Raw genomic sequence first — 25,863 nt, 5'->3', positions numbered from 1 at the left:
GTTTGAGCTTCCAATTCAATGATTCATTTTAGTTACACTGCAGCTGTTAAAACAAGTCAAGACATCCCAGCTGACATGATCATGTGGAGCTCTAACATGGGTGAAACCTGGGCTACTTTATAGCACCTCATCTCACATGGGTCCCATTTAAGCCCTATATACAATGTACAATCCATGTTTAACTCATCACAATGGGGACCATCACTGACATCCACTTAATCGGATAACATGAAACTCGTAGACAAAACTTTTTAGTTCCTAGTGGGGCTCCCCACATACAGGCCCCACATGTGCCCATATAAAGGCCCAAAACACTTGGAAACTCATTACATTAAAAATGATGAGTAATGAATTTAGATTCTGGAATTATTTAAAATATAAGTGGGGTCTAAAAAAGAGATATTTAGAAGTTAATTTAACCTGAATTTACATTTACATTCAATTTGCCCTGTGATTTGTCTTCATCAGAATTTCATCTCTAAACTTGACATATTTTTATGTTATTTGTTTTCCTTGTCTGCTTTATACTAAATTTAAAAATAAGATAAAAAATAAAGACATTTTGGGGGGATGTCAACTAGCTGAGGTGGTCATGGGGCAGTCCTGATGAGAGCCATCAAAACATGATTGATGGTCTTTGCAACTACACTCCTTTCAAAGTTTATTCATTTTTTTTCTGATTTACTGACATTCAATTTTGACATTCAGTATTTTCTTATTTAATTAGTTGAGTAGTTCCTGCTATAATGTGGATTAGAACATTACTTAAATAGAGCTATTCACTGTATACTTGTAACTCTAACTCTTCACAACTTTACAACTGATGCTTTCAAACAATTATATATATATATATATATATATATATATATATATATATATATATATATATATATATATATATATATATACTGCACTGGAAAACATAAGGCACCGCCTAAAAATGAAAAGTTTGTTACAAATTTGAAAACCTCTGGAACCTGAGAAAGATGGATGATCACAAGCTATTAAACCAGGCCTGAACTGCTGCTAGAATGATGTTAGACTTTTTGACATAAAGTTATCCAAAAGCAGTGTGTAAGACTGGTGGAGGAGAACATGCCAAGATGCATGAAAACTGTGATAAAAAAAATGTATATACATATTGCATTATTTGAGGTCTAAAAGCTCTGCAAATAAAAAGCTTCTGCAAATAAATGCTCTAAATGACAATATTATTATTTGAAATTTGGGAGAAATGTTGTCTGTAGTTTATAGAATAAAACAACAATGTTAATTTTACTCAAAAATAAACCTATAAATAGCAAAATCAGAGAATCTGATTCAGAAACTGAAGTGGTCTCTATAGATGTGTGTGTGTGATTCAGTTGAAAACGAGTCGGTTCATCTGAACTGTAAAGACTCGTTTGAGTAGAACGAGTCGTTGAGGAGTCAGTGGTCACGTGGCCACGTGACTCAGCTGTTCCTCAGATCTTCCACCACTTTCGCAACAGTGTGATAATAATAATACTTATTTGGAGAAGAGACTAGGAGCTTATAGCGGCTGTTTTTTTACCTGTAGACCTGTAAACACGCTGATAATAACCCCAGACCGAAGCTCTGAGGCAGGAACTGTGCTATAGAGCAGCATGGCGGCCGCTGAGGAGGACAGAAGGTAGGGAGTGAGACTGTATTTACACTGTAAACTCCAATCACTGCTGAAATATCTACTAATAAAGCCCATATATACAATCAAATCATGTGTAGTTTAAATACACTGGTGTGGAAGTAGCTGTGTGCTTAATTAATTATAGGGAAATATATCTGTACTCCTTATTTTTTCAATTTAAACTACAAACTACAGATTACAAATCTTTTCCTCTGTCTTGCCAATCACACATAATCAGTACCCAATGATAAGAAACAATCACAATCACACAAGTGTTAAAATCCACTATTAAGGGCTCCGAGTGGTCCTTAGGACTAAGGCCCTGCGACTATGATCAGGAAATCGCTGGTTCGAATCCTGGTCATGCAGCTTGCCATCAGCTGCCAGAGTCCTGAGAGAGCACAATTGGCCTTGCTCTCTCTCTGGGAGAATAGATGGCGCTCTTTCCCCTCATCACTCCTAGGGTGATGTAGATCAGCACAAGGCGTCTGTGAGCTGATGTATCAGAACCGAGTTGTTGAGCGCTGTGATGCTACTCATTTTGCAAAGAACCGGGGTCTGACTTCACATGTATCGAAGGAGGCATGTGCTAGTCTTCACCCTCTTGGTGTTGGGGCATCACCTAATGAGGGGGTTGGGTAATTGGACTTGTAAGTGGGTTAAAAAAAAATATATCATTTATATATCAATTAAAACAACATATATAAAAATCCCTGTTTTAGAAAGTAAATGTACTAAGCCACTAAGGTGACATCATGTATAAAAAAATAAATATGCATTAAAACGAGGTTCTAAGGCGTGGCCACCAGAGCCTAATGAGTGGGGATGAGATAATTTAGGCATCGAACACACTTTTTTTTTTTTTTACAGTTTTTTTCCATGTACAGTCAGGTTGATGGCAAAACAGAATAATTGAAAATGTGTATTAAATATTTCTTCATTTAATGCTATATGCTGACTAAGGTGTAACACATAATATCCTACCATCCTAATGTCATAATAACCTATTGTTTTTTTATATATTTTTTGATTACAACTCTTTTGCTGGTTGTGTAATACTTGTATATAAAAATGTTTTATATTTAAACTGTTATAAACTTTTTACAGGTTTATAATGTTTTTAAACTGTTGACTCTAAGAGAGCCCTGCACAACAATTAAGGGTAATAAGGGTTATAAGGGAAATTCATTTATTTCACTTATTCAGTCTTATAACTCTATTCTAAGGGGTAGGGGTACAAAAGAGAAATGGGATTGGCCCTTAGTGTAGAGTCAGCAGACTCTGAATTCAGTGTACTTTGAGCTCTGACTCAGAGCCAGAAATGAGTCACAGAATAACTAATACAGAGATGTAAGGGCAGATATTTTATTTCTGAATCAGTGTGTTCAGTGACTGTGGGCTGATGGGAATATGAAGATGGTGTAGATCAGGGGTTTTCAACTGGTCTCAGCCCAGGACCCACATTTTCTCATGGTCATTAAGTCACGATCCACTTTTATAGACACATATCGTAGTGGGAAAAAAATAGATTAAGGTATACTAAGCATTATCATACCACAGTGCACTAAAGTGTTCTTGTAGCCACATTATTAATCAGTATATTTAAATAGAGCGTTTTTTGTACTTATTATACTTTAACTGTATAAAAAAGTATTACTTAAATTGTACTAAGTGTACTTAACTGTACTAAAATTACTATTTTAAATATACTTAAGTAACATTTAAACATTTAAACTACTTCACGTATGTAACCCCATATTTTAAATATGCTTACAGTAAAATTATAATACATTTAATGAGTATCACTATTATACACTAAGTATGATAGGAATATATTAAGAATTGATGTTAAATATATTTACGTTAGAGTATAAATATGCTTCTTGTTCCTGTCTTTTGTAGGTAGCAAACTTCTAGTGTACTTTGTTGGGTATAAAAATATATTTTAATATACTGTACTACAATTTTTAGCATGTTACAAATTGACTTTTTGAATTGAAATTTTTAAAAATTAATAGTAGTGATTTACTTTATTTCTAAAAAATGTACAAAAGTATATTTGGAAATAAGTATTTTAGAAGTATATTGAAATACATTCAACTAAAAGTATAGTTTATAGTATATATCTTTATATCTTTTTTTAAATACACTATATTGTAATTTTTATAAGTATGATCAAATTTTACTTTTAAACATTTGATGAAAGCATAATATTAATTAACTTTTAATAGATTTTAAGTAAGTACATAAATCTGCTAGTATATTTACAGCATATATTTATATTATACATTTCTCAGAAGGCTCAGGGCTTTCAACATCTGCCAGAAACTCCTCCTGATGTTCTACCAGTCTGTGGTAGCCAGCGTCCTCTTTTACACTGTTGTGTGTTGGGGAGGCAGCATCAGCAAGAGGGATGCTGGACAACTGGACAGGCTGGTGAGGAAAGCTGGTTCTGTGCTGGGATTAGAGCTGGAGTCCTTAACACCACTGGCAGAGAGGAGAGCCCTCAGCAAGCTGCTGAACATCATGGACAATGTTCACCACCCTCTGCACAGCACCATCACCAGGCAGAGGAGCTCATTCAGCGGCAGACTGCTGTCCCAGTCCTGCTCCACAGACAGACTCCGAAAGTCTTTTGTTCCTCAGGCCATAAGACTGTTCAACTCCTCTCAGCACAGCAAACTAAAGACTCTGTGAAACTTTTTCATTCCGGCCACTCTGGCCACACCATGGACACACCCCCAGCTATGGACACACTCTCAGACTTGCTGATGCCTAGAACACTTTTTATAGTTCTACCATATTTTGCACTAGTAGTTCATTCACTAGTTAATTCATCTACTGTTTACGTATCTTTTGCACTGCTTAATTTAATTTAAATTATTATATAACTGTGTATTTGCACTTTCTGTTTGGCTGACATCAGTTATCCTCACATTATGCACATCAACTGGTGTTCACTGTCTATTGTGTTCAACTGCACTACCTCCATTCTCCATCTCCATTACACACACACACACACGAAGACTGTACATTTACACTGTATATTCTATTTCTTATTTGATTGTATTTATATGTATCTTTATATTTTATATTTTATCTTTTTTAACCTTGTGTATTGTGTAACCTGCTGCTGGATGCCAAGAATTTCCCCCCGGGGATCAATAAAGTATCTATCTATCTATCTATCTATCTATCTATCTATCTATCTATCTATCTATCTATCTATCTATCTATCTATCTATCTATCTATCTATCTATCTATCTATCTATCTATCTATCTATCTATCTATCTATCTATCTATCTATCTATCTATCTATCTATCTATCTATCTATCTATCTATCTATCTATCTATCTATCTATCTATCAATATGTTTTAAATACAATTAAGGATAATTATTTTTTTCCCCATGAAATGTATGCAAAGTGAATTTATGGGCATTTTTTAAGAAACTGAGGAGGAACATGTATAGAAGTTACCACAGTAAAATTAAATATCAAAACTGCACAAAACAAAAAAAGACAACAAAGTTTGAAAATTTACTTCTCTGCATTTCTCTGCATTAAGAATACATTATTACATACATCTGTCTTTTTTCCCAATATAAAAGATTAGTATAAAATCAGACATTTTTTTCCATTGTATTTTTTTTCCAGTTAAGAATCGCTGGTGTAGACAGTATGGAATGCTTGTGTTGCAGTGTGTTGGTGCAGCTGCTCTTAGAGCTTATGCTGACCTCAGATCTTCTCTCACTCTCTCAGGAAGCAGGAGGTTCTGGTGAAGCACACGGGGGGCTGCCACTGTGGTGCCGTTCGCTTTGAGGTGTGGAGTGCTCCAGATCTGCACGTATTCAACTGCAAGTACGGCCCATTTGTTGAGAACTGCAGCCGTTCACACGTTCACACCAGAGACGGAGGCAGGATGGAGTCTCTCTGACCCTATTCCATCAGCTCCTGAATAGTGTACTGTATATTGCAGATACATGGTTGTCAGACAGTGAGTAAAAGGTACAGTAATTACAGTCAAAAGGACTGTTTTCCAGGCATAAATTGAATAACTGGCAACTGAAACGATTTGTCATTGTTTTTTTTATGAATAAGTTAATATAATATATGTTGAACAATTTTGGTGTGTCTGCTGGGAAGTCTAAAACATCCAGTGTTCAATATATACTCTTAAATTGTAGTTCTACAAATGCTTTTCTCATTGGAAAGCAGGACAAAATACATTTAGGCTATTTAATGTATTTAATGCCTTAGGCCAAAATCTTTCATTTCAATAACTCTCTATATCTGGATCAGACCAAAGTCACATAAAAACACAAGTGTAAACAGACCTAGATATACAAACAGATACACTTCAGGAGGTGATCGGATCTGAGACACATTTATTCCACATCTAAAAGCTAAAAACACATCCACCACTCCAAAACAACCAGAACTCCTTCCAGTGTAACCTACAACACAGATAATTGGCATGTAATGAACAAATCTTCATGTTTTAATTCAGTCAGCAAACAGATCTCAGTTTAAGTAACTGGAGATTCATTGGATTTTCAAGACGCTGGTCACAGATTTATTCATAGTGGTCTGATGTGGAACGCATTAATAATAAAGCTCATACAATTTAGACTGTAAAATATGATTAAGAAAACTATATACAGTTAAACACTTTCGAATATGTAAACAGGCATCATCCTTGCATATCAAATAACAGCTATAATTTTAGCTATAACTGTACTTTTACTTTACTCTTATTTAAAGGTTAAGATTAAGAGAGGGCAGAATTACAATATTGTATGTGTTTACACTTTTATAATGTGGCTCAAATGTGGTTAAATAATTGGGTTTGTATCTATCTTAAATGTGTGCTAAATGTGTTTACATTTGTGTATTTCACATTTTCCACATTTTCTATTGTTAATGTTTCTCTTCTCAGCTGCAGCATCTGTGTTAAGAAGCAGAACCGCCACTTTATCGTCCCCAAATCCCACTTCACCCTGCTGCAGGTACGTTTATTCCCTTCTGATTCAGAGATATAGATATAAATCATGCACTTAGTCAACTAAAGGAGCATGCTTTTAAAATAATGATAGAAAAAAGATTGGCAGTAATCAGGTCTGGTTGTGTTTAGTAGTGAAATTAAACTCAGTTTTTTAAAAAAAGTATGATTAATCACAGTTAATTTGTATGGGGGCACAGGGCTAGATTGGTTTGGATCGTTATTTTTCCTTAATAAATGAAATAATTATTTAAAAAGTGCTACTTTTATTTACTTAGGTTATATTTGATAATCAGAAAAATGTAAGTATGACAAAAATGAAAACAAAAATATGTAGGGATGCAAACACTTTTTTAAACAGGGCTAGATTTGTTTGGATAGTTTTTTTTCTTCAATAAATGAAATCATCTTTTAAAAAGTGCTTTTTATATGTACTCATGTTATATTTGTTTGATAATCTGAAAAATGTAAGTATGACAAAAATGCAAAAACAAGAATGTAGAGGGGGAAATACTTTTTAACGCCAATGTATATTAGTACTTGCCTTTTGAGTGTTTCGAGCCACGCAAGGTGTACTTTTCTCGTGGTTACAATAGCAAAGACACATGACACATGGCTGATGGCTTACCTAAAGATAGCTATAGTAGGGCCTATAATTCATAATTCTTAATAAAATGGTATTTAACTCAGTAATAAGCTCTCACACCTGAATACAATCAAATTCTCAAAGCAGTGTACTTCTAACAAGAGTATTCTATCAGTAATTTCAGTTACAGTTTCAGTTAGTTAACTTTTTTCTTTTCATTACCGTTTTTATTAGTTTCGGTTAACAAAAATGTTTTTTTTTACTTTCATTTTTCTTTATTTTGTTCATTTTTGTTAACAATATCACTTGGTTACTTACCTATTAGGGATGCAAATGATTAGGGATGATGATTTGAACACCGTCACAGCTACACTGGGAAGGCGAGAGTGTGACGAGAGAAGGGCGGAGGGCATTACAGAGAGGATATGCAGCATGATCCAGAGAGATTTGATGCCAATCAACACAGTTGACGGTACAGGGTTTCAGGATCTCATTGCGTTGAGGATTGTTGAGGATTTCCTAATTAATAGCCTAGATGCAGTTTCTTCATAATCTATAGGCTCAATAATATTCTGTTTGGCTCTCTATTTAATTTCTTCTATTCTTTTTTTTTTTTTTTAAATATGTCTAATGTTACAAAAACGCAAAAACTGAGCCAGTCCTTAATTTTTTTTTTTTTAATTAAAGAATGTATTTTGTTATACCCTAAAAAACATGTGTTTTCTTTTCCTAATGCATAATTATTTGAGGAATATATAATATAATATAATATAATACAATATAATTATAATAATATAATATATACTTTTTGAACTTTGAAGTTTTAACTATTTAGCTGGTATTTTTAAATGCCCTATTGAAACACTGAAATTCAGGTGAAAAACGCTGCTTATCAATTAATTGAAAGTCGATCGATAAGGCCAATCAACCAATGATTAATGAATTAATTGATAATTTGCATCCCTATTACCTATACTGTGATTATAACACCATAGCTCTTTATGGGCAGAGAATCTAAGCTCTAGTTCCAACATCTAGTGAAAAGCCTTTATAGAAGATTAAAGGCTTTTACCAGCACAAATAAAAAAAATTAACATTGATTAAATGATAGATCATTGGGTGAGCAGGCGTCTACATACATTTAGACATTTATTCCAGTTCCTTCGAGTCTTTTAAGGTCTGGAACTCTGTGGAACTTCCGGCTGTAAACTGAGTTCCCTGCAGTCAAGATAAACAGGCCAGAACACAGACCTGTATCTGCAGTTTCCAGTAAGCAGTAGGTGGAGGTTTCTGGAACATCCGGCAGGGTTTGTGAGTTCACGCGGTTGCTGCTGTTGTTGAGCAGCTGTTATACAGTGTGGGTGAGTTATTGGTTAATGGTGAACTTTATTGACGTGTCTGACACGTGTCTTTCAGGGGTCAGAGAACATCACCACTTACACATTCAACACTCACATAGCCAAGCACACCTTCTGCAAGACCTGCGGAGTCCAAAGTTTCTACACACCGCGCTCTAATCCTGATGGATTTGGTAGGTCAGACACACACACACACACACACACACACACACACTCCTGCAGAGCCTGAGGGACTTAGGAAGATCACATGGCTGTTACCAAATGTGCTATTTACACACACAACACCCTTGTTTGTGGACAAACATGAAGCAGTGCTGAAATGTTAAGTTAACCCTCTATAGCATAGTGTTCCCTTCCTTTACTTTACTTTAAGTTTGCTTACTTACATACTTACTTACTTAATTATCTTTAACAAAGTGTTACATGGTATACAGTATCTATGGACAATACAATGAGGCATTATATATACAAGTGGGTCATAAATATGGCTGTTTATATTCGTACTATATTTTTACTTTCTAGTTGAAAAGCGCTTTTGTTAGATTCATCATGATGAAGCAGTGGTTCTCATCTCTGGTCTTGAAGATTTTTTGAAGAAAATAGTCTGAAATGTAAATAGTCATCCAAAATAAGGGGACAGGTAGTGCAGCAATTAATTATTATTGTCCATTCCTAAATTCCTCTGTGATGAGGAGCTAAAATTAACTTTAATTTATTCTCGTCTTATTTTATATTCATCTGTTGCATAATTTAAGGTGGAACAGGAAGTTAGCTAGCTAGCTAGCTGAAGTTAGATAGCTAGCTACTGAGACGAGCAATATTTTAAAATGCTTGTTATGAAGAAAAAGCCATAAAAGCTTGAATTTACACTATATGAAGTATGGTCATATAATGGTTATCATCATTTTTAACAAGGAGTTTCTTTGGTTGTTTGTGCCATCGTCATCTTGCCTGTGATTCTTATATCCCTCTGTTTTAAGGTCAATGTAGGCCTAACACTTCTCCAACCTACCCCTCCAGACTAACAAGAATCAGTACACCAAACCCCTAGACATGCACACTCAAAACAGAGGGGTAGGGCTAAGTGATAGAGCCAAGGGGTGAAATGGGATTGGGCCTAAAGCCATATTCGGACAGGATTAGTTTCTCAGGGGGTCCTGGGTAATTTTCTATTTTATGGGGGTCCTCTGTGATTTTATTCCTGTCCGGACTGACCACCACATGTTTTTTTCATATATCGTCTGAGAAAATTACAGGCTGAATTATCTACTGTTTTTCGCTGAACTCTTTCTGTGGTCCTCCGATAATTTTAGTCCCGTTCGGACGCACATCTCTGAGTTTCGTCACCTCGTGTTTAATAAAATATCTATTTGTCCACTGCCACTCACCGTAATTACACTTTGGGCACGTGTTTCCACGGAGATCCATGTAAACACAACAGCGAGTGGAAATGGAGGAGCTACTGAACGTGATACTATCATGTGACAGAGACCTAAAAACTCACTGGTCCTCCTGTTTTTAATTGCAGTCCAGATGCAAGAGTTTTATCACTGAGCAGTTTTAGTTTTGGTTGAGTTTTTCTTTTACCTTGTTATTTTTTTTATTATTCTGTCTTTTTTTAATCGAATTTTATGTTTAGCCTTTTAGCCCTTATTATTTAATTTATTTTATTCATTTCATCATTTTATTTGTTTTGTTACTGCTTTTACTTTTGGCCTTTTACCTTTTTATTTAAGTCTTTCTTTAATTTTTATGTATATATTTTTACTTACTACTATTATTTATTTTAGTTCCATCATTCACTTTTTATAATTGTTATTATAAGTCCTTTATTTCATTAACTGTGTTTATATTTTATTATTCTACGTATTTATATCTTTGTTTTATTGCTCTACATTTTAGCCTGTTTACATATCCTTTTATTGTTTAATTATTTATTTTTTCTTAATTAAATCTTATATTTGATTAATTAAATCAAATATTGTTTGCTTGTTTTTATAATTTAAACTTAAATTTCCCTTTAACTTTATGTAAGCTCAGCTACATTGAAAATGAGGGTTACCCTCAATGTATTTACCGAGTGGAAATAAAGGTAGGTTGATTGATTGAGTAGAAGTGTGAAATATTTTTCACAGACGACCTCCTAAGATACTAATCCCATCCGGATAAGGCTTAAGAATATGTTCACAAGTCCCTCACTGTTGGCTGGATATTTCTGGTTGGTGGACTGTCCTCAGTCCAGCAGTGACACTGAGGTGTTTAAAAACTCCAGCAGCACTGCTGTATCTGATCCACCTGTATCATCAGCACAAGACACACTAACACCTCATACACCACCATCATGCTAATAAGTGCTAATCACTGCAGTGCTGAGAATAATAATCACCCACCACCAAAATAATAATGATAGCTGCTCTGTGGTGTTCCTGACCATTGTGCTCCAACTACAGCGCGCTCCTATATGCTTAGAGGAGCTGATAAAACTGACATTGAGTGGTCATAATATTCTGACTGACTGTATGTACGTATATATCCTTTGTGTCACATGTTTCTCCTAGGTGTAGCTCCACACTGCCTGGACCCTGGAACCATTAAGAGCGTGACGATTGAGGATTTCTGTGGGGAGAACTGGGAGGACAGCATGGAGAAGCACAAGACAATCCAGAGCATGTCCAAACCAGCACCAGGAACCAACTGACCCACAAAACAAGAGCAAATCAAGATCAACCTGGACTGTTCTACTGGAGACCTGAAGACTCTGACTGTGTTAATCAGCTCTTCACAACAGAACCTGTTATTGCTGTTCTGTGTCCTACTTTTAAAGTGTGTTGCACAACATGTGGAAAAGAAAGTGTTTACCTTCAGACATGCTGTTCTCATCAGTGAAACAGCAAAACACCTGGCCAAATTCAGTTTTGTCATTTTGTTCACCATTATATCCATTAAAATGACCAAATGTATGTTTTTCTTGCTTTTAAAATAAAAACAAATACAAAACTATGAAAAATATTTATTGAACGCTTAAGCTTTTTACTATCCCAGCAAACAAACCCACAAAGTACAATAATTTTTTTCTCAGCAGTGCTATCCTAATAATGAATTTACCTCAGTAAACTATTGTAATCATGAAGGAACTTCAGAAGTTCTATTCTGATCATGAATTTACCTCAGCAGAGCTGTTCCAATAATGAATTTACCTCAGGAAAGCTGTTCCAATAATGAATTTACCTCAGGAAAGCTGTTCTAATCATGAATTTACCTCAGGAAAGCTGTTCTAATCATGAATTTACCTCAGTAGAGCTCTTCTAACCATGAATTGCCCCTTACTAGTGCTAAACTTATCATGAATGTACCTCAGAAACTGATCCTTGTATGTGGATCAGTCCCACATACAAGTGGAAGTATTTATACTCAAATCATGAATTTACCTTAGCAGAGCTGTTTCGATAATTAATTTATCTCAGTAGAGCTGTTCTAATAATTCATTTTCCTCAGCAGAGCTGTTCTAATAATAATTTTCCCTCAGTAGAGCTGTTCTGAGCATGAATTTACCTTAGCAGAGCTTTTCTAATAATGAATTTCCCTCAGAGCTGTTCTAATAATGAATTTACCTCAGAGCTGTTCTAATAATGAATTTACCTCAGCAGAGCTCTTCTAATAATGAATCAAGATCATCAAATAAAAGATGACGCCGAAGACGTTGGATTAGTCCCACGTTCAAATGGAAGTATTTATTCTGGAAATTGTGCACTCAATAGAAAGAACATGAACACAAACTATTTACAGACAGTATTCACATATACATTCAATGCAAAACAAATTGCATTTTGGCACAGTATGAGAACACTGCATTAAAAACAGTACAGAACAAAGAAAGCACTGTTCACACAGACCCCTCCCTACAGCCATACAGAGCCTTTCTGGACGTTCAGTTAAAAGTTGAGGGGAATATTTGAATGTAAAAAGCATTGTATTGTTATTCTAGAGAAGTGAAACTCTATAGGGTTATGGAGTGTGAAAGGCTTTACATGCTCTGAATGTCTGAATTGGGAAGTGTGAACGGGGCTTTAAGGGATTACAGTAACAGTAGATAAGAGGATCTGTAAATGCATCAAAATTAAAGCTTAGTTTAATCTATTTCACAGAATTATACTGGCTGAGATTTGTGTGTGTGTGCTTTAGCGTCAGTATTGACATTTTATTTGTTTTATCATAGTAATAAGTCATGAAAAGGGCCTGATTATCTCATGAGTTTCTCAGTGTTTTGCCTGCAAAGGAATTGTATAACATTAGAATGAATTTAGTAGTCCATGATCAGAATGCTTGGTCAAACACACATGCACACGTGCCAAAAGTCATGGGACAGGAACTAGAACATTGAGGAATGTTGCCCTGAGCTGTAGAATGTGCGAGTAAGGTCTCTTGTATTGAATGTGGATCTGTTTTTTTTTTTTTTTTTTTTGCAAGTCAATTCACTGCTCATACGGACACTTCTAGACAGATGCCACTGGTCGCGATCATTACCACCTACTGTGCTGTCCACTGTGGGTGATAATGCCTTCTATGCCCCTATGAGATGTCCCATCCATCCGGCATGCCTTATTAGACATCACCTTAACTCTTTAAGTATTTAAGTATATATGTGAATTCATGTCACTTTGCTGTGAAACACACTGACCAGTATTCAAACTCACTCGCAAGATAGCACCTCACAACTTACTACCTCATACAGATGTGGATGTTCATACGTTCTCATTTTAATAGGATTTTTATTTTAAAAATATGATGTCTGTTAAGTAAAAAAAAAGGGCAAAAAATTAAGATTAGTCCTATTTTTTATTTTAGTTTTTTGACAGTGATGATATAATCACAGTGTATACAGTACCAGTCAAAAATTTGGACACACCTCTTTTCATTCCTTTAGTTTTATGTTTTTGAAATAATAGTTGCTGTTTTTTCTTCACGCTTTGAAGCTCCAGCTCATCCCAATTAAATCACCTCAAATCACCATCTCAGTTCATCAGGTTTAGATCTGGGGATTAATGTGGAGGACAAATACTTACTTTTACTGTTTACTACATAATTCAATATGTGTCCCTTAATTTTTGTTTTAATGTCTTTATTATTAATAAATTAAATAATGGAATAAAGAAAAACACTGAATGAAAAGGTCTGTCCAAACTTTTGACAGGTATTATATATTCAAAATGTCTCTTTTTCTCTCTCCCCAATTTACACGGTCAATTACACAACCCACTCATTAGGACTCCCCCTATCGCTATTGATGCCCCAAACACACCAGGAGGGTGAAGACTAACACATGCCTCCTCCGATACATGCAAAGTCAGACTCCGCCTCTTTTCAAACTGCTGCTGATGGAGCATTACCGAGTAGCATCACAGTGCACTTGTAGGAAAGCGCAACGACTTGGTTCTGATACATCAGCTCACAGACGCTTTGTGCTGATCAACATCACCCTTTGGAGTGATGAGAGAAAAGAGCGCCATCAACTGTACCCACCAAGAGAGAGCAAGGCCCTATTGTGCTCTCTCAGGGCTCCGGCAGCTGATGGCAAAAAAATGTCACATTTTGACCAAGAACTACTGGGTTTACTCTCTTTAAGTCTATACAGCACACACTTTGCATTTTACTTTTATGTAATAAGACAACACTACTGTACTGAAAACCATAAAATGACCTACAAACACAGTTTAGCCTTAATACAATTCTGTGAAATGGATGCAGTGTAGTGTTTATTTATATACACTATATTGCCAAAAGTATTCGCTCGCCTGAAGATTTCACAACTGGACTTTTTGTTGCACAGGTGCTGCATCCTATCACTGTACCACAGTGCTGGAGGAGTTCACTGAGCTCCTGAGACCCATTCTTTCACTAATGTAATGTAATGTAATGTAAAAGCAGTCTGCATGACTATACTATTAGTTTTATACACCTGTGTATATAGAAGTGATTAAAACCTTACTGTTTAATGGTTTTGAAGGGAGAGCGAATACTCTTGGTAATATAGTGCAAATTTAAGTGCTTTAGGTTTTGGTCTTACAGAACCAAGCACAGTGTATCAGTGTATTTCAGAGAGAACCTGAATCACCAGTCTTCAGTTAATAGATCTTCACGTGCTTGGTCTCCACGGCGACGGCTTTGAAGGTGTTGATAAACATGTAGCGTGAGAAGAGAATGTAGAGCCGGCGGAACCACAGCAGCTGGGAGCGGTGACACAGCATGGCTTCCTGATTCCAGAACAGAGAGACAATGTTGAGAGGGACGAGAGAGACAGACAGAAGAATGGAGGAGAGAAAAAGTCATGTTTGTAGGGTTTCAATACTGCAATGGGTGGAGCTGCGCAGAATAGACCTCCTGAAACCGTGTTTTCATCTTAGTTAGAAACGCTGGGACTAAGCTGGATGATAAATTAGATTTTACAGAAAATGGGCACCCCTGATAATTTTCATGATTTTTCTTTATAAATCATTGGTTGTTCAGATCAGCAATTTCAGTTAAATAAATCATATAGCAGATGAACACAGTGGTATTTGAGAAGTGAAATGAAGTTTATAGGATTTACAGAAAGTGTGCAAAAATTCTTCAGACAAAATAAGGCAAAAAAGGTGTTGTTTTATTGATTTAAATACATTAAATTTAATACATTAAATACACTAATTTCTGAAACACAAAATTAGTTTGGTAAGCTTATTGACCCTTGATCTACATACACAGATAAATCCAATTATGAGAAAGGGTTAAAAAGCCAATTGCAAGTTTTCCTCCTCTTTGTATCTTCTCTGAAGAGTGGCAACATGGGAGCCTCAAAACACTTAAACTCTCAAATAACCTGAAAACAAAGATTGTTCAACATCATGGTTTAGAGGAAGGATACAAAAAGCTCAGATCTTAGAGATTTCAGCTGCAGTTTCCACTGTGAGGAACAGAGTGAGGAAATGAAGAACAATGTTTAAAAATCAGTGAGAAAGTTGAAGTTAAAGCGCTGGGTCTGGATACTTCAACATGACAACGACCCTAAACACTAAACCCTGCTCAAAATCTACTAAAGCATTCATGCAGAGGAACACAGAAGTACAACATTCTGGAATGATCATCTCAGTCCACAGACCTGAATATTATTGAAAATCTGTGGTGTGATTTAAAGCAGGCTGTTCATGATCAGAAACCGTCAAACCTGACTGAACTGGAGATGTTTTATAAAGAAGAATGATCCAAAATACCTTTAATCAGAAACCAGACTATTATTGGAAGCTATAGGAAGCGTTTATAAGCTGCAAAAGGAGGATCTACTAAATACTGCCCAAATGTACGCACCTGTCTAATTTTGTTTAAAGAATTATTGCACACTTTCTGTAAATCCTATAAACTTCATTTCACTTCTCAAATATCACTGTGTTCATCTGCTATATGATATATTTAACTGAAATTGTTGATCTGAACAACCAATGATTAATAAAGAAAAATCATGAAAATTATCAGGGGGGCCTACACTTTTTATACCACTGTATGCTATAAGTAGGCTAATACTGTTAAGGATATTCCAGTTGTTTTACTATCACAGTAATGTCCATTTCAAACTGTCTCAGGTTTTTTTACATTTGCTTTTTTCTGCATGCATCACATCAACCTTAACTGTTCACTTGCTGCCTAATCTGAATATACCATCCTTAATAATTAAATATGAAGATAATCAAGATTTTTCACTTTGTTTCTGATTAAAACAAGGGCTAATCTATCTCGATTTGTTGCTTGTTGCTCTGTCGCCTGGTCGCAGCTACAAATCGTGTCCTCCAATAGGAAATGATCACTTGATGCTCTGTCACCTTACAGTGTGAATGCAGGGTTAGAGTGAACTTCAATTTCTGTTTTGTTACCAAGGACTGTACTTAATAACAATAATGTTATTAAATAATGCTATTTTCAGTACTATTATTGGGGCAGCTGTGGATTATAGGTTAGAGAAATGCTCTTGAGACCAGAAGGTTGCTAGGTTGGTAGTTTGATCCCCTGAAATAGCAGTATTTTTAGTCAACGTTCCCTTGAGCACGTCTCTATCTAACTCCCTTTACTCTTTATAGAGTCATCCTACCCATCTAGACAGAGCAAGACCAATTATATGCTAGTAATTTGAGACATCTGGCCTTTTAATGACTGATGGAAAGGTCAATGCTTGCTGCTTGTGGCCAGATTGCGGCTTTAAATCACCTGCCAGTGTGAACTCAGGGTTAGACTGGACTTCTACTTCTGTTTTGTTACTAAGGTAAACCCTTTGAACTCTAGGCTGTTTTAGTGTGTTTTTTCTTGATTTTTGTCAGTTCCTCGTTTTTTTCAGGTCTTATAACACAGTAATTATATCAGACAGACACACGAGCATGAGCTCTTTTACTCTAGAAGCCATACGGCTGCTCAAAAATATAATAATTTAAAATGTAAAAGGAAGCAGAATTGTTATATTGTCCTGGAACTGATCATGTTTTGGTCAAAATTTTACCAAGCGCCTGTTTTTTTTCTATCACTTTTTTTTAATGTATAGACTTTAAATATATTCACACCTAAGATAAAAATCAAAAATGGTTAGACTAGAGTGTTTATGAGTTGAAAGCATAAGAATATTGATGATTTGAGTTCATTACATGGCTTATTAATTATTACTTTGACAAAATACATGGAGAGAGAGCATCAGGCAGAGTTATTTTTCTTGATAATCAATAATCACACCTCTAGGATACATGTAGATACTAAAAACCTGACACTCAGAGCAGCCTATGCCTTTCAGTATTCTGATCAGGACACACAAAGAAAACATTCTGTATATATACAAAAACGTAAACTGTTTAGTCTAAATAAATAAAAATGTATAGTGCAAAATAACTACCGTACTTAGTAAAAATGTGCGAGTAAAATAAAAACTATATAAAGTAGTGCGCACACCATACCTAGCTTTAGTTTGAGTAAAGCAGGTAGTATCACACTTTTTTTTATCACAAAACTTTTTTTTTTCTGTGGACACTTTTGAGTCTTTATTTACTGATATTATTTGGTTTGAAACATCATATAAATATGTTTGAAGCACTAAAGGTAAATAATATTGGTTGGGGAAGGAGATTCACTCTTTTAGGTGTTTTTCTCAATGGGTTTCTTGTAGATTTAGCTTTACTGCACTGGGATGTCATCGCTACTTTTAGAAAGAGTAAGTTCCACCCTTTCTAATCCTATATATTAACCGATTATGTTAATGTGTGAAGGGATTCCTGGTTAATTAAGAAGAGAAGTCAAGGTGTGATTTTGGACGGAAAAATCACCCGTAGGGTTCTAAGGGTTAAGAAGTTACGGCAGCAAAGCTACAGTACGTGCCAAAACCGTCCCTGCCTAAAACAAAAATTCCACTCTCAATAGACGTGACATCACTCCATCATATGCTAGGAAACACAGTGACTCTGTGACTGCAGCAGTTTCCTCTATTCAAAGCATCTGGATCAACAGGTTCTTCACTATCTCCAGCAGACTGAAGCAGGCATGCAGACGGCCGTGCACACCCACAGGCTGTGTGAAGGGCCTGGTTCAAGGGCACCAGCAGTATGCACATGTGCGCACACACGCTACCGCTAAACCATATGACCATCTGTATAGATCCTCACCGCTGCCAGACCGCCTTCAGCAGAGCCAGGTCCGGCTTTAGGAGCCTCAGCCGGGTAAAGACGTCACTCACAGATGGCTAGAAAGAACTTAGTACTGACAGTACAGCCGAGCAGTATGTGCATTTACAGCTACATCAATGCAGAAGCATTATACTATCTGATAGCATACCTTTTAAATCATCATCATATCAAATACAATTAAATAAAACTAATCAAAACAAATACAATTAGTTGTATATATTATTTTTGTACTAGGGGTGTGCCATATCTTATCATACACGATAATATCGTCAACATTTTTAAATATCGCTAACGATATCATGCCCTGAAATATCGTGCCATATTACCCATCCCATGTCCCATTATATATCTACTAGAGACAGACTATATCTGTACAGTATCATTTATTTTACTTTAATCCTGGATATATGGAGATATTTGGAGTGCATTATTATTATTATCATGACATTCTGGATCATTGACTTCTGTTCCAAATCTGATAAAATTCTTGTATTTTTTAATATCTCAGTTAGGGGTGTGCAGTATTATATTGTATGTAATATATATATATATATATATATATATATATATATATATATATATATATATATATATATATATATATATATATATATATATTTTTTTTTTATTGCAGTATATAATGTATTTTTTTTTTTTTTTTTTTAACATGAAATATTGTGATATTATTTTAGGGCCATATCGTCCACCCCTACTTTTTACTAATGTTTTAACTAATGTTTTCACATAGCAACTTCAAAGAAATCAGTAATAAGACCACAACAAATCAACACAATATATATTAAGACTTATTATAGCATAACTGAGCTCTATTAGCTGTATTTAAACTTTAAATGTTATACGAATTGTAGTTAGTATAGTAGTTATTTGGCAAGAAAATAGAAAAGAACATGATTTATGATATTTTTAATACAGTATCTGATGTGTGCTTTATTAAAGTTTAAAACATAAGATGATAGGCTGCCACTGCTATCACATACTACATGAATATGACCATACACTGCTGTGCCCAGGGCTGGGTATCACTTAAAAAAATTCAATACCGATACGCAAAGGCAGAGAAGCGGGATTAATATTGGGGCAAATTTGATAAAATTAATCAAAGCCCACCACTATAGTGACCAAGTTCACAAAAAAAACTAAATATTTTCTGTACTTCTGTTTATTATTATTTAAATCCAACTAAAAGTGATTTTACAACCTAAACATGTTACTCCACATTACATTTACTGTTGTTTCAGTAGACAAAATTAAAACACAGGACCCAACACTGCTGAGTTTAAAAAAAAAAAAAAAACAAGGAAATTTAAATATACAACATAATTGACATGCCATTGAAATCTGTTGTTATATTATTTAAAATATTAGGTGATAACTGATCAGTTTTTTGTTATATGTGTATACAGGGGTTGGACAATGAAACTGAAACACCTGGTTTAAGACCACACCAATTTATTGTGGTGACTGACAGTTCTGGTGGAAACAGGAGAGTTGTGGTGCACATTGAATTCTGCCGTGATTTGATCAGCCGTGGTTTTATGTGTTTTGGATACAATCCGGGTTAGCACCCGAACATCCCTTTCAGACAGCTTCCTCTTACAGCGTCCACAGTTAATCCTGTTGGATGTGGTTGGTCCTTCTTGGTGGTATGCTGACATTACCCTGGATACCGTGGCTTTTGATGCACCAGCAAGACGTGCACCAACAATTTGTCCTCTTTTGAACTCTGGTATGTCACTCATAATGTTGTGTGCATTGCAATATTTTGAGCAGAACTGTGCTCTTACCCTGCTAATTTAACCTTCATACTCTGCTCTTACTGGTGCAATGTGCAATTAATGAATTGGTCTCCAGGCTGCTTCAATTTAGCCATGAAATCTCCCACACTAAAATGACCGGTGTTTCAGTTTCATTGTCCAACCCCTGTAATTCAGACATTGCATGCATATTTTTTTCTTCACCTTTGGTTAAATGTAACTAATAATAAACAGAAAAACAGAAAAAAAAAGTTATTTTTTTGTGATTAACTGTAATTCTGCAAATGTTGTTCTGAGTCAATATATATAATTTTTTTCTCAAACTACTCAGTTAGAACAGAGCTCTATCCCTCTTAGCATATTTACTCACCTTAGCTATCCTGTATTCCTCTGCTCCTACAACACAGCAGGCCGAAGATGATAACATCCAGCTGATTGGCAGTTCAAGGATCGAGAGGTACTTTCTTAGGATGCTGATGGTGCGCAGAGTGAGAACCTGGCAACCTGTGAGAGAAAAAATCATAAAGTTTTAAATGTTCAGAATTCAATATTTGGTGGAATAACCCTGGTTTTTAATCACAGTTTAAACACAGTTTAGTTTTTATACTAGTTTGAAGTCCTACTAATCTTAAATAGCTAGAAGAATGAACACAAAGCAAAAGTCCGGGTCTCAGGAGGATATACCCAACATAACGGCTAAATAAACTTTGATAACATGTTTATTTCAATTAAATTATAATCGTTTTATGGAGGTTTAAATTACTGGGGTCTTATTGATCTTAGTATTGTCACAGTATAAGATAGCTAACAATTCCAGCAGCACTTTAGAAAGAAAGAGAAACCTGGTTCAGGTTCATCTCAGAGTTTATGAGAAGCTGATATGAAACTAAGAGAGAAAGGAGGAGGAGGGAGGAGGGGGGGTGTGTGTGAAGTGTTTCCTGAATCATCTTGATATTGAAACTGAAATCTCAGCACTGCACTGAGTTTCAACCTCAGTCATATTTACCCACTGTGGTATTTCCAGTCTAAGTACTGGGGGAATCTACTCACTATTCCCCTGCCTAGCAGACTTACTCATAAACAAAATCCCCCAGGTTCTGGGTCAAGTTACAGTCTGGGATCCTCAGGATTTAACCCAATTTAATTTAACAGCCAATGGTGATACACGTGTGACAGACTCCCTAAAACATGGGTGTTCAAACTTTTTTTGTTGGGGGCCAGAATCTCACGTTATAAAAACCTGCTTAACAGCGGGCCAACTTTTATTCTATTTCTAAAATACCTCGCGGGCCGCTCCAAAAAAGGAAACGGGCCGCAAATGGCCCGCGAGCCGTAGTTTGGTTTAATATTTGTAAATAAGCCATATTTAAACACAACATAAAAGTACCTTAATGCTACTAGAAAAAATAACTAAAGGACACTTTTTGATCAATACAATGTATAAGTTTAAAGGAGATTTAGTTTAGTTTTGCTGTAGTAAAACATGATAAAAAGTTCTTACCTTCGATGAATAGCAAACCTCCGTTCTCCCACAGCGTTCTGAGATCCAGAAATTTTAACTGTTTGTCCAAACACCCTTCAGACTGGGTGATACGGGGCATAATTTGCCCTGATAAATCACTTTTTCACCGTTATCCAGCTCAAAGTAGCTCCACACCTCCTTACTAGAATCCAGAGAGCACTCTGGATTAGCACAGTAGCTGGCACCAGGAGTAATGGCGGCGCTCAGAGCTGAAGCTAGCGTTATGTGATGTAAACAGTGTTGTTTAATAAGCCTCTTCTGCACTTTTTAAGTTATTAACACCTCGTTTTAAATGTCAGGGCTCTCCAGATTCTAGCAAGGAGGTGTGGAGCTACTTTGAGCTGGATAACGGTGTAAAAAGTGATTTTATCAGGGCAAATTATGCCCCATGTCACCCAGTCTGAAGGGTGTTTTTGGACAAACTGTTAAAAATGACTAGATCTCAGAACGCTGTGGGAGAATGGAGGTGTGCTATTCATCAAAGGTAAAGGTACTTTTCATCATGTTTTACTACAGCAAAAGTCCATTTTACACCGGAGTTCTAATTTAAAGCATGGCTTAAAAATACATTTTTTGGAAATACAGAGAAAGTATATTTAATGTATATTTGTTTGTAAAGTATATTAAATTGAAAATTAACCCCTAGTATATGCACCTAACTAACTTCCTTTTTACAAAGTAAACCATTTTAACAATTTAAAATTTAAACTGTTTACTACATAATCTCATATGTGTTAATTGTTAAGATTTTTTTTATATTATTCTACACTGTAAAAAAAACTTTCAGTGGTATTGTATATCTGATTGTCATCTTTACGAACGGATCTGAAAGCATAGTTTGATCAATAACTAAGCTATAAACTTCAGAGCATCAAACTTCACTGATGCTGCTGCATGTGAGAGCACTCAAAGTCTTTTCTCCTTACACTTTAAAAGCAATGATTCAGTGCTGCCCCCTTGCTGCTGTGCACTGTAACTGACAATATAATTATAGCTTCCCTTCAGAAATTTCATTCAGCACTCTCAATGAAAGCAGACAATAGGTGGCGCCATTTACCAAGAAACTGTGAGACATACAGTCAGGACCACTGCATGTATATTAAGTTTAATTAATCTGCAGGAGAAATGTGCTGCTAATACAGAGACAGAAATCTTACCTTCTGGTATTCTCCTGGAAGATGCTAGATGGCTGCGGACAGAAGAAAAAAATAAGACATTTTAGTGCAAAAGAACAAGAACTCTTACTGTACATTAAAACCTGTGTAGTGAAAACAGATCAGTATACTTCAGCAGCATTTAATGCAGCTTATATTTAACACTGTATTTTACTGTATTATATAAAATACATAGAATTGAATACACCATACAGCTATGGACAAAAATACATTTCTTTGATTTTACCAAATTGAAAACCTCTGGAATATAATCAAGAGGAAAATGGATGATCACAAGCCATCAAACCAAACTGAGCTGCTTAAATTTCTGAACCAGGAGTGGCATAAAGTTCCAAAAGCAGTGTGTAAGACTGGTGGAGGAGAACATGCCATGAAGCATGAAAACTGTGATTAAAAACCAGATTTGTTGCACCAAAAATTGATTTCTGAACTCTTATTACATCCTATAACGCTAGCTTCAGCTCCAAGCTATGGAGCTGTTTATATGTCTATGTTATTTTCAGTTCAGTAATGGCGGCTTTCGAAGCTGAGGCTAGTGTTATAGGATGTAAACAGAGGTTTTTAATAAGCTTCATGTGCACTAAGTTATTAGTGCCTCGATTTAAATGTCAGGGCTTTAATCCTGGATAACGGTGGAGAAAGTGATTTATCAGAGCAAATTATGCTCCATATCACCCAGTCTAAAAGGTGTTTGGACAAACTGTTAAAATTTCTAGATCTCTGAACGCTGTGGGAGAACGGAGGTGTGCTATTCATCAAAGGTAAGTACTTTTATCATGTTTTCCTACAACAAAAGTAAATTTTACACCAGAGTTCTTATTTAAGTACAGTAGTGAAGTAAAAATAATACTCCAGTAGATACAGATACAATATTTTAGTACTTAAGTACTTTAGTAGTGAAGTAAAAATAATACTCCAGTAGATACAGATACAATATTTTAGTACTTAAGTACTTTAGTAGTGAAGTAAAAATAATACTCCAGTAGATACAGATACAGTATTTTAGTACTTAAGTACTTTAGTAGTGAAGTAAAAATAATACTCCAGTAGATACAGATACAGTATTTTAGTACTTAAGTAAAGTAGTGAAGTAAAAATAATAGACCAATAGAGACAGATTCAATATTTTAGTACTTCAGTACTTTAGTAGTGTAGTAACAATAATACTCCAGTAGATACAGATACAATATTTTAGTACTTAAATACTTTAGGAGTGTAGTAAAAATAATAGACCAGTAGATACAGATACAGTATTTTAGTACTTAAGTACAGTAGTGAAGTAAAAATAATACTCCAGTAGATACAGATACAGTATTTTAGTACTTAAGTACTTTAGTAGTGTAGTAAAAATAATACTCCAGTAGATACAGATACAATATTTTAGTACTTAAGTACTTTAGTAGTGAAGTAAAAATAATACTCCAGTAGATACAGATACAATATTTTACTACTTAAGTACTTTAGTAGTGAAGTAAAAATAATACTCCAGTAGATACAGATACAGTATTTTAGTACTTAAGTACTTTAGTAGTGTAGTAAAAATAATACTCCAGTAGATACAGATACAGTATTTTAGTACTTAAGTAAAGTAGTGAAGTAAAAATAATACTCCAGTAGATAAAGATACAGTATTTAGTACTTAAGTACTTCAGTAGTGAAGTAATCATATAATGCCAAAGTGCTCTTATATATATTATGTTTATAATTCTTTGGGGCCATATCCTCCGGTAGCACTGTCAATGTACCCAGGATTTTTTTAGAGCCAAAAATAGAAATCCCTTCAGATACATAAACTCTCTCTTTCTGATCTGCACACAATTCAAGATCTGGGCTTTTCTGAGATTAGAGGCAGTTCTAAATCCATTCCCAATTCCTGGAAATCTCACTGGTGCCCTGGCCTGGCCCTCCCAGCGCTGCCACCTGTGCAGGCCAAAGAGCTCAACTCCACACTGCCAGCCCCCTCGCTGCCCCCGCCCCTGCCTCCCTCCCCGTCTCCAGGCTGACCGAAACACCAGGTCAGATCTGACCCACCAGATGTTGTGTTCTGTAATTGTGTAGCACTGAGCACTGCAGATGATCGGGCTTTTGTGGAGCTTTATACAGACTTTTTCTGGAGAGCAGCAGAACCACAGAAACACAGAACTACTGCTATTAACTTTAATCACATCTCATTAACGGCTACAGACGAGGCAGCTCTCCTTTAATTCAACTGACAAGAAAACATTTGTAGCCCTACATTCTGCTCTTTCCTTCTCTCCCTCTCTCTCGCTCTAGCTCTCTCTTACTCGCTCTGCCCATCCAACAGCAACTCGGCTTCGGCTCCTGGCAACAGTCCAACTGGGAGAGAGGTTACAACAGCAGCAGCGCCTCCACTGCGGGAAGAATATACACACACTCATGGGAAATGTAGTCCAAGCTAAAATAATGCATGAAATGAGACGAGGGGGGCAAAGGGTCATTCACATATTTACAGTATTCACACACTGTATGTACAGCATACACACAAAGATACAATAACAAAGTAGAACTACTTCACGAATGTATTTAAGTACTAAAATACTGTATCTGTATCTACTGGAGTATTATTATTACTTCACTACTGTACTTAAGTACTACAATACTGTATCTACTGGAGTATTTTTTTTTACTTCACTACTGTACTTAAATACTAAAATATTGTATCTGTATCTACTGGTGTATTAATTATACTTCACTACTGAAGTACTTAAGTACTAAAATACTGTATCTGTATCTACTGGAATATTATTTTACTACACTACTGTACTTAAGTATTACAATGCTGTATCTGTGTCTATTGAAGTATTATTTTTACTTCACTACTGTACTTAAGTACTAAAATACTGTATCTGTATCTATTGGAGTATTATTTTTACTTCACTACTGAAGTACTTAAGTACTAAAATACTGTATCTATCTACTGGAGTATTATTTTTTACTTCACTACTGAAGTACTTAAGTACTAAAATACTGTATCTATCTACTGGAGTATTATTTTTTACTTCACTACTGAAGTACTTAAGTACTAAAATACTGTATCTGTATTTACTGGAGTATTATTTTTACTTCACTACTGAAGTACTTAAGTACTAAAATA

The 25,863-nt window shown here is 35.4% G+C and overlaps 2 protein-coding genes across 2 annotated transcripts in view; one reads left to right on the top strand and one right to left on the bottom strand.

The window, feature by feature from the left end:
• Window positions 1-1,421: 1,421 nt before the first annotated feature.
• On the top strand, window positions 1,422-11,602 carry cenpv (centromere protein V). Its single transcript, XM_022665829.2, has 5 exons — window positions 1,422-1,651; window positions 5,410-5,508; window positions 6,587-6,656; window positions 8,652-8,766; window positions 11,152-11,602. The coding sequence occupies exons 1-5, from the start codon at window positions 1,626-1,628 to the stop codon at window positions 11,289-11,291; spliced, it is 450 nt and encodes a 149-aa protein (XP_022521550.1). The 5' UTR covers window positions 1,422-1,625; the 3' UTR covers window positions 11,292-11,602.
• A 696-nt stretch (window positions 11,603-12,298) lies between these two features.
• pigl (phosphatidylinositol glycan anchor biosynthesis, class L) overlaps window positions 12,299-25,863 on the bottom strand; it is a 58,200-nt gene continuing 44,635 nt past the window's right edge. The window contains exons 5-7 of the mRNA XM_022665750.2: window positions 22,731-22,762; window positions 20,422-20,555; window positions 12,299-14,844 (exon numbers count right to left, since the gene is read on the bottom strand). Of these exons, the coding sequence (XP_022521471.2) occupies window positions 14,716-14,844; window positions 20,422-20,555; window positions 22,731-22,762 (295 nt within the window). The 3' untranslated portion in view covers window positions 12,299-14,715. The remainder of the gene's footprint in view (window positions 14,845-20,421; window positions 20,556-22,730; window positions 22,763-25,863) is intronic.

This window comes from Astyanax mexicanus, chromosome 1 (genome assembly GCF_023375975.1).
Source record: "Astyanax mexicanus isolate ESR-SI-001 chromosome 1, AstMex3_surface, whole genome shotgun sequence".
In the NCBI taxonomy this organism is placed as follows: domain Eukaryota; kingdom Metazoa; phylum Chordata; class Actinopteri; order Characiformes; family Acestrorhamphidae; genus Astyanax; species Astyanax mexicanus.
Note: the sequence above shows the minus strand (reverse complement) of the source record. Positions and strands in the feature narration are given on the sequence as shown.

Coding starts and splice junctions, on each gene's coding strand:
- cenpv (XM_022665829.2), top strand. CDS start 1,626: ATGGCGGCCGCTGAGGAGGACAGAAG. Junction 5,509..6,586: donor CTGCACGTATTCAACTGCAA/GTACGGCCCATT, acceptor TTCTCTTCTCAG/CTGCAGCATCTGTGTTAAGA. Junction 8,767..11,151: donor CTCTAATCCTGATGGATTTG/GTAGGTCAGACA, acceptor TGTTTCTCCTAG/GTGTAGCTCCACACTGCCTG.